Source organism: Pygocentrus nattereri, chromosome 15 (assembly GCF_015220715.1).
Source record: "Pygocentrus nattereri isolate fPygNat1 chromosome 15, fPygNat1.pri, whole genome shotgun sequence".
NCBI classification, from domain to species: Eukaryota; Metazoa; Chordata; class Actinopteri; order Characiformes; family Serrasalmidae; genus Pygocentrus; species Pygocentrus nattereri.
The window spans coordinates 40,855,958-40,865,957 of NC_051225.1; the positions used below are offsets into that span (position 1 = coordinate 40,855,958).

The following is a 10,000-nucleotide window of genomic DNA, read 5'->3' on the forward strand; positions in this document are numbered from 1 at the left end:
ACGTTCAGAGTGCTACGTAGTCCGAACAAGGCTTAAGCCCTGTCCAGGAAACTGACCCAACGTGTTTGAACAGACTGAAACTGTGACGCAAACAACCAGAAAAATAAACCATCAAGACTTTCATTTCGTTACCCAGTAAACATTTAACCATGAATCTAAAACTACAACTGCTAAATGTTAAAGGCTCACAGCTCAGAAGAGCACGGAATAGGTCAAATTCAGCTTTTCTGACACTCAGACACTCAGACACAGCTGCTCAGCTGCGCTTGCTTAGGTTTCGGCTTTAATCCTGCTAATCTGTGTCAGTGGAACACTGGTTTGGCAAAATCAGGTCTGCGCCGTGGTGCGTGGATCTGTCAGTCTACTGGAGAATCAGCACTAAAGACAGCAGAGCAATTGTTCCATATACCGTTAGAATGTTTTCGAATGTTGGTTTTAGTGCAGGGAATGTTTAGTACCTTTCCTTGGAGGGGTCCTTGTATGAGTTTGGGGTATTTCTGTGTAGAGCTGTTGCCGTGACCCAGTTTGCCATAGTCTCCATCACCCCAGCTGAACACCTCCCCTTCACTCGTGAATGCCAGCGTGTGACCATCCGAGCCCTTGGATGATGAAACCTTCTTAATAGCGCGATGGGGTTCAAAGGTTAGCTTCTTAAGAGTGGACTGGTTGTTAGAATCCCCCAGTCCTAGGCGGCCGTAGCTCCCTTTCCCACATGCCCGAACAGAGCCGTCGGAAGAGATGACGAAAGTGCAGTACTGACCAGCCTCAATCTGAGATTACAAACAATGTAGCACAAAACATTAAAGCCGAGTCAACAAGTAAACATCCTCCTCTGAGTCTTCCAGAAACAACGTTACCTTCATTAACTCTTTTAATGGCTTTCAGCGATAACGATGGGCACATCGTTGCATTGCTACGACTATTGAACATTCTATCAAAAATGATCTTGAATTTAGATTATGTTCTATTATCTTTTTCAGATTCAATGTAGATTATTCTGAGCTCTTAAGTTGCTTGGTAGACTGCAAGGTGTCATTTATTCCTGGAAATAAATACAGTGGAATAGCACGGAAAAAAAGGAAAGCCATTTAACTCCGGGGTGATTAAAATCCCACAAATCAGGGTCCTTAAGCTATGAGTCTCTACTCCTTCACCTCGTGCGGCTTCTTACGAAAATAACGTAAATATTAGGTGAATTATTAGTGTAAATGCAACTAGGATTTGTTTTTAAATGAAGAGAAATTCAGCCAGGACAACTTTTCTTGTTGAATGTAGCAGCTAGTTAAATTCGTGTGCTTGCTGCTCTTCCTCCCGCTGCCTCCTTCGCTCTCTCTCCTCTTCCCCGACCTGAGCTGTGCTTAGCAGTAGTCAAATCCAAAGCACTTTGTTTTTTCTAGATTAAAAATGCTCAACAAGTTTTTAAACCACAAAAATGTACACTGGCAGGTGGTCTGTATACACTGGCACATTGGCAGACTATAACCTAAGCACGGGAAACCCTGTTCAGAGATATCGCTGTAGATTTGACAGTAAAGACTATTTGACTGACATGAAAAAAGGCTAAGTGTAAATCACAGTTTTTGCATAAAGCGCAATTGAATGATCTCACGCTGTTTTGATAGGCCACTGTGCGCTACTGGCGACTCGTGAGTGTTTAGTTTCATAAACAAAACTTTGTTTCCCCTCAGACAGGCAAAAAACTAGTGCACTGAAGCACATGCTTTCATAAATACAGGTAAAAGCAGTGCTTCGAAAATCTTTTTCATTTGCGATTTTAATTGCTGAACGTTACTGAATAAGAGGTTGGTCAGTGTAGTGGGTAACACCTCTGCCTTCTACACTGTAGACTGGGGTTCAATCCCCACCTGGGTAACCACCCTACACTATACCAATAAGAGTCCTTGGGCAAGACTCCCAACACCACCTTCGCCTCTTCTTCTTTCGGCTGCTCCCTTTAGGGGTCGCCACAGCGGATCATCTGCCTCCATCTTGCCCTATCCACTGCCTTCTCTACTTTCACACCAACCATCTCCATGTCCACCTTCACTACATCCATAAACCTTCTCCGAGGTCTACCTCTTCTCCTTCTACCCGGCAGCTCCATCTCCAAGGTTCTTTGCCCAATATATCCACTATTCCTCCTCAACACATGTCCAAACCATCTCAACCTGGCCTCTCTGGCTTTATCTCCAAACTGCTCCACCTTCACTGTCCCTCTGATCTGCTCATTTCTAATCTTGTCCATCCTGGTCACTCCCAACGAAATCTCAGCATCTTCATCTCCGCCACCTCCAGCTCAGCCTCCTGTCTTTTAGACAGAGCCACAGTCTCCAAACCAAACATCATAGCAGGACGCACTGCTGTCTTGTAGACCTTCCCTTTCACTCTTGCTGCTATCCTTCTGTCACACATCAGCCCTGACACCCGTCTCCACCCACTCCATCCTGCCTGCAGCCTCTTCTTCACCTCTTTTCTACACTGTCCATTGCTCTGGATGGTTGACCCAAGATATTTGAAGTCATCCACCTTTACGACCTCTACTCCTTGCATCTTCACCTTTCCACCTGCCTCCCTCTCATTCACACACATGTATTCCGTCTTGTCTCTACTGACCTTCATTCCTCTCCTCTCCAGTGCAAACCTCCACCTCTCCAGATTCTCTTCTACCTGCTCTCTACTCTCACCACAGATTACAATGTCATCTGCAAACATCATGGTCCATGGAGCCTCCTGCCTGACCTCATCTGTCAACCTGTCCATCACCATTGCAAACAAGAAGGGGCTCAAAGCTGATCCCTGATGTAACCCCACCTTCACCTTGAAACCATTTGTCACTCCAACTGCACACCTCACCACTGTCTCACTATCCTCATACATGTCCTGCACCACCCTAACATGCTTTTCAGCTACACCTGACTTCCTCATACAGTACCACAGTTCCTCTCTTGGCACCCTATCATCTGCCTTCTCTAGATCCACAAAGACACAATGCAGCTCCTTCTGACCTTCTCTGTACTTCTCTACCAACACTCTCAACGCAAAAACTGCATCTGTGGTACTCTTTCTGGGCATGAAACCAAACTGCTGGTCACTGATCTGGACCTCTCACCTCAGCCTTGCTTCAACAACTCTTTCCCACACCTTCATGGTGTGGCTCATCAACTTTATACCTCTGTAGTTACTGCAGCTCTGCACTTCACCCTTGTTCTTAAAAATGGGGACCAGTCCACTGCTTCTCCACTCATCAGGCGTCCTCTCACTCGCCAGGATTTTGTTAAACAACCTGGTTAAAAAGTCCACTGCCTTCTCTCCTAAACATCTCCATACCTCCACAGGTCTGTCATCTGGACCAACTGCCTTTCCATTCTTCATCCTTTTTAAAGCTGCCCTCACTTCCACCTTACTAATTCTCTGCACTTCCTGATCCACTATCTCTCCCCCCGTTGTCCTCCTCTCTCTCTCGTTTTCCTCATTCATTAGTTCTTCAAAGTCCTCCTTCCATCTACTCAACACTCTCTGTTCACTCACTAGTACATTTCCCTCTCTATCCTTTATCAGCCTAACCTGCTGTACATCCTTCCCAGCTCTTTCTCTCTGTTTAGCCAAACGATACAAGTCCTTTACTCCTTCTTTACTGTCCAGCCTCTCATACAGCTCATCATAGGCCTGAGTCTTTGCCTTTGCCACCATTCTTTTCGCTATGCGACTAGCCTCACAGCACTCCTGCCTACTTCCTTCATCTCTCTGGTTATCCCACTTTTTCTTAGCTGCCTTCTTCTTCTGAATACTCTCCTGGACTTCCTCAGTCCACCACCAACTTTCCTTGTCTTCTTTCCTCTGACCAGACGAAACACCCAACACATTCTTGCCAGTTTCTCTCACCACCTTAGCTGTAGCTTCCCAGTCCTCAGGTAGCTCCTCACTGCCCCCAAGGGCCTGTTGCAATTTTTCCCTGAACTGCCTGCAACCATCCTCCTCCTTCAGCTTCCACCATCTAATCTTTGGCTCTGTCTTCACTCTCTTCCTCTTCTTTGTTTCTAATCTCATTCTACAGACAACCACCCTATGCTGCCTTGCTACACTTTCCCCTGGCACCACTTTACAATCTCCAATCTCCTTTAGGTGGCATCTCCTGCTAAGGATATAATCCACCTGTGTGCATCTCCCTCCACCTCTTGTATGTCACCCTGTGTTCTTCCCTCTTCTGAAAATACGTGTTCACCACAGCCATTTCCATTCTCTCTGCAAAATCTACAACCATCTGACCTTCCGCATTTCTGTCTTTCACACCATACATACCCAGCACCTCTTCATCCCCTCTGTTCCCTTCACCAACATGTCCATTGAAGTCTGCACCGATCACCAATCTCTCCTCTCTAGGGACACCATCTACCACCTCATCCATCTTACTCCAAAATTCCTCTTTCTCCTCTAACTGACAACCAACCTGTGGTGCATATGAACTGACCACATTCAAAATCACACCATCAACCTCCAACTTCAGGCTCATGATCCTGTCTGACACTCTCTTTACATCCAGAACACTTTTCCCAAGCTGTTCCTTTGGGATTATCCCTACTCCATTTCTCTTCCTCTCTACACCATGATAGAACAGTTTGAATCCACCTCCAATGTTCCTGGCCTTGCTTCCTTTCCATCTGGTCTCCTGGACACACAGAATATCTACCTTCCTTCTCTCCATCATGTCTGCAAGCTCTCTGCCTTTACCAGTCATTGTCCCTATGTTCAGAGTCCCTACTCTAACCTCCACACTCCTGCCTTTCCTTCTCTCTCGCCAACACCACCTTCGCCTACTTCTGTAAAATGATCAAACTGTAAGTCGCTCTGGATAAGAGCGTCAGCCAAATGCCATAAATGTAAATATCTGCTGTAGTCTTAGTCACACACATTACCTCTGCGTGATTATAGCTACTATTGACCAAGTCCACAGAAAACCATTTTCCAATAGTGACTGAAAACGGATATTTTATTCTGCTAAATAAAAAGATCACTAAACAAAAAGAACACAATGAGCACAATTTTCTGTGATATGATTGGACAATAGTTAAGAGTGTGTGTGTGTGTGTGTGTGTGTGTGTGAGAGAGAGAGAGAAATGAACCAAAATGTCTGACCTCATGATGTGATAATTATTCTTTAGCAAATGATTCAATGCATCATGAAATTTTCCATTTTGACACAAATTAGAATTATTTTTAAAGAGGAGGAAATGTTTACACAATAGACAAGAGTAAAACAACGGATTAAGCCTTGATTGTTATATTGTATTAATAATTACAGCGTTTGATTACAACTGTTTATAAATTTACCAAATCGATATGCTTCAACGGCCACCTTGTGACTGATGCATCCAGAAAACTATCTGTGCTTACCGTCTGTGCGTCACTGAAACTGGGTGCTAGTTTAGGCTGGAGGATCTTCTCTTGAGTTCCCTCCACAAGCTGGTGGCTGCTGTTACTGCCCCAGACGTACACCTCACATGTCTCAGACACCATGGCTGCCTCGCCCGTCTGGATGCTGTCTGGACTTGCACATGTCCTTGAATAATCCGATGCCATGCGACAAACCTGTCACATCATCACAGGAAATCAGACGTAAGAAAATAATACAATAATACAATTAATCTGCTCCGAATTCTGTGGACGTTTAGTTTTACCTCTTCAAACAGACAGAGTGCAGCCTCATACAGGGAGCACAGCCCGTCTGGTGTGCGGGTTGGCTCCCTCCATTGGCTCCGGTCTGCAGATGAACCCTGGAAAACAGTCGTCTAGCATTTCATTATCAGCATGAACGATCATTTACTGATAAAGAAGAAAAACTACTTCTGTTAAACTGTTTAAAGTAATGCACTACAAATGTGCAACCGACAAACAAATTTCTAAACGTCTTCAGTCTAGACTCCAGCCATCGAGGTCTGGAGCAATTTCACAGCGCTTTATGAATCTGAAGTGTGGCAAATCCATGACGAGCACTGGGTCTACATTAAGTCCACATTAGCAGACGCAGGTTTTTCCTCTACAGCTGTAGTTTTGTTGACAAACTTACACATTTAAGAGATATTTGAATTTAATTCATTATAAATGTCCAAAATCTATAAGATTTAATCCCCAATCAAACTTAAAATCTCAAAATGTATTAATGTATTTCTTTTATTTTTTTTTTTGACAAATTTATATAACAGATATTTATACTTTTGAACAATAATATCCCCAAAACCTAAATTCCTCTTTGCGCGTGCATGCAAAAGCAACTTTGTAAGAGTTGTAATAGGAGCAATATAAATGCTTAATTATAATTTTAAATGTTTTTGACTTCTCATCTCAGTGTGAACAATAGCAGGTAACTAAAATCTATATAAGAGCGTGCTGCACTGGTTCAATCGCAGCTGTTTTCTGACTTGGGACTGGGCAAAGGTATCATATCTACAGACTCACAAATTTTTAAAATGTATTTAACGTCTGATATCTCAGCGTAAGCAGTGCTGGGTAGTGAGTAAGTGGCCATGACCGTGTCAAACTGAGGCAGACATTACATACCAGTGAGCGTCTCATCTGCATGAGAATGTTCATAAAGCAATCATATCCCATCAGGCCCTCCTGGCTCTGCACAGCCTGGCTGGGCTCCAGGCTACTGACTCCTGCCGAGGCGGCCAGCGCCATCTCCACCCACTCCAGCAGGTAGCGTAGGGAGCCCCGCTGAGCTGCCAGTCCAAGGAGCAGCTCACATGCCAGCCTCCTGCCCACCACATCTGCTCCCGAGTGCCGCATGGTCACCCCCTTCAGGAACGTGGTCACCTGGGCCAAGCAGTCCAAGCCCATGGGTGGAATCTTGCTTTCATTTGCCAGCGAGAGTGGCGGCAAGGAGCCAACCACCTCAATGGCGGTAGTGATGACATCATTACAGAGGTTAAGGCCAGGCCCGGTGGGTGGCAGCGTCCAGCTCTGTCGGAGTAAAGCAAAGAGCAGACTGAGACCTGTCCGCACACCCATCTCTATAAGTGCGTCTGTGCTGGAGCGGGGCCGCTCGCTGACCGCCTGCAACTCGGCAGAGCTCAGTGTGCTCTCAGGTGAGTGCTGCTGCTGTTTGACTTTGCCTTTGTCATGGTACTTGTTGGAAAGTGCATAAAAGACCCGTTGCAGGACTAGAAGGCGCTTGCGTAGGGCGGCAGCGAATGGCGAGTCGGAGCAGACGGTTTTGGCCAAAGCCAGCTGGCTGGCCAACAGCGCGTCCAGGTAGTGCTCTTGCTCATCACTGGACAGACATTCTCGCTCAAAGTCCGGCAGCTGGGGACCTTTTAAGCATAGCACCTGCTGGGGGAGCAGCACCACCTCTTTGTTGGCGAGGAGCTTGGAGTAGAGCAAGGCCACGCCCTCACGTGTGGAGATGGATTCGCTGTCCTCAGCGATCCAGGAGCTGTTCAGGTGCTCCAGCCATTTCAGCTTCACTGGGGGGATCATTGCGGCCATGGTGCCGCCTCACACACACGCCGTCACACCTGGAAAGCGATAATCATCAAACACTTTAGGTGATTTTTTTTTTCAGTATCTGAAGTATTCCAACATATTCTTATATTACTGGAAACATGATGGAAACATTTGGAATAAGCCAAAAAGGCCAAGCCTGTAAAAAAAGCTGTTTCTAAAGTACATGGACTTAAACACTTAAAGAATTACACTGTAAAACGGTTCACCTGTCCCACCCACACAGTTCAAATATCACACAAATAACAACAGACTGCCAGGTGTGCGTATAAAAAACCTCACTTAAAATAAATCAACAGTGAAAGCAGGTACAGACGCCTCTATATATAAAGCGCAGCAGTACAGACGCCTTGTTTATTTATTTATTTCTATAGTTTATCTTATATGCTGTATTTTGTATGATGCACATCTTTGTCTACTTGCTGCTCTTCATCTGCTGTAACAATGCAAATTTCCCCCAGTGGGATAATAAAAGTCTCTCTTATCTTACAGAGATACATTTTTTGTTAAAATACAGTACAACTACTTTCTAATAACGAGAAGCTTTTATTATGACATTAATAACATGAAGCTTTTATTAAATCTCCTCCTCTATCACAACAACTGAACGGGGAGTTCACCTAACTGTGGATCTGAAGGTTATTAAACCATAGAAGCTATGATTTTACTAATGTTATTTGCAAATTTAGCATTTTTCTTAAAGTCTACACTTCAAGGAATCATCTTCCATATATTCTATGTACCTTTTAATGTCAGTAATAATGAAATGCATCATAAGGAGTCTGACTCAGCAAACAGTAATGTAACAGGTGCTCTGCTTAGGTAACAAGAAGTTCCATGATATGCTGATAAGGAACTCCTCTTCCTTGCCTTTTCCTCGAAACACCTGAAAATAACGATGACACTGTATTACAGATAGTCAGCAATGCTGAACCTTTGCCAGTTCCTTACGGCAAATACCACTGATTCAAAACTCGTCCATCAAGTTAGGATATTTCCCATGAAACTGACTTAATAAAAAAAATTCCACAAAAATCAGCTTTGTGTGGTACAAAAAAGTATTCAGCTTGAAGAACCATCTTTTATTACTGTTCTCAATTTGTTGGCAAGAAATCACAGCTGGAAACATTGCACACTGTTCATTTACAGTAAACTCCTGCAGGGGACATCCAGCATCTTTTCATCCTTCATCTCTTTATTTGTTTCAAACTACATGTGGACTGCTTCACTGCGCATCACTGCAGTAAATCATCCGAGGAAGTTGTTCTATATCATTTCATTTCGCTAAAGATGTGTTGTTACCTGCAACTCGAGGCGAGTAATCCAGGTCCAGAAAAAGTAAAAACCCTCCCCGGGATTTTGTTCCAACTGTCTGAACACCTCCCCGGCCGCTTTGAGCAAATTAGACAAGTTAAGCAGTTGGAACAAAATCCTGTGGTGGATTTTTACTTTTTTTTGGACCTGGATTACCCACCTCTACCTGCAACGTTATGTACCCAGTTTCTAACTCATTCTGTGGGTTATGTACCTGCTCTAACTTACCTCTCAGGTGCAGTGCTTTAGACATTGTGTTTTCTAGCTGTGCGATTTCACAGTATTATAGTCAGACAGCCAACTTAGCTAGGTTAGCTCAGTTAGCTCATTAGCAAGAGCTGTAACCGACTGTGCTACAATTAAAACTCTCCTGCTCCGGAAAACTGACAGTATGAACAGTTTATCAGCTTCGTCATATCACCAAAAACTATCGATCGGCGAAGCCTGCGCTTTGCTCGGTCATCCCGCTGGCTCTGCAGCCCCTCTGCCCACCCTTCTTTGACGTAGCTAGGTTAGCTTTCCAGCTAATGCTAACTCGGGGAGGCGGACTGCGCGGAAGCAAAACAAAAAAGCAAAGAGGCTCGGAAAATGAAACCCGCGCGTTTCGCGACGATCTGTGCCCGTCTAACAGAGAGAGGACGGACAGAACATCGGACTAAGTGACCTGTTAGCGATCTGCCTACGGTAGCTAAGCTAAGCTATAACGTTACATCCCGTAGAGGAGCTAGCGGCTACCGTTAGCCAACAAACAGCGTCAGTACTAATCCTGGAAACCGAAACTCCTGGCTCGGCTGCGGAGCTGTGGCGTGAACGGGCGCCGCTGTGAAGCCAGTGCGCGCTGTTTATGAATAACTACGCTTTCCTGACAAACAGCTGACTTGCCAAGCCAAGACAAAGCCGTTACAGCGATATGTCAGGTCGCTACGAAGCTAACTAGCCAGCTGGTTTCCAGGATGCCCCGCCAGCCGCCCCTGCAGCCCGGCCCGCCCGTGAGTCAGCTCAGCTGGTGCTGCTCCCGGGTCTCTGGAGCGGAGTCCCGACAGAAGCCGCGCTCTAAATCACTCGGTATGCGCGGTTTTTGCGTCCTGCACAACTAAGACGAGACTTTATGCGCAGACTAAACACAGCTCGACTGCTCAAGGCCGTGAGCTCCTGCTGGTTCTGAAGCACAATCAGTGGAAGGTGA

General features: G+C 45.2%; 1 protein-coding gene across 6 annotated transcripts in view; it reads right to left on the bottom strand.

Moving 5' to 3' along the window:
• The window catches only part of herc1 (HECT and RLD domain containing E3 ubiquitin protein ligase family member 1), a 58,272-nt gene that overhangs the window by 48,028 nt on the left and 244 nt on the right, over nt 1–10,000 (bottom strand). For all 6 annotated transcript variants that reach the window (XM_037545611.1, XM_037545615.1, XM_037545614.1 and 3 more), the window contains exons 2-5: nt 6,556–7,514; nt 5,676–5,771; nt 5,392–5,586; nt 459–770 (exon numbers count right to left, since the gene is read on the bottom strand). In XM_037545611.1, the coding sequence (XP_037401508.1) occupies nt 459–770; nt 5,392–5,586; nt 5,676–5,771; nt 6,556–7,485 (1,533 nt within the window). In that variant the 5' untranslated portion in view covers nt 7,486–7,514. The remainder of the gene's footprint in view (nt 1–458; nt 771–5,391; nt 5,587–5,675; nt 5,772–6,555; nt 7,515–10,000) is intronic.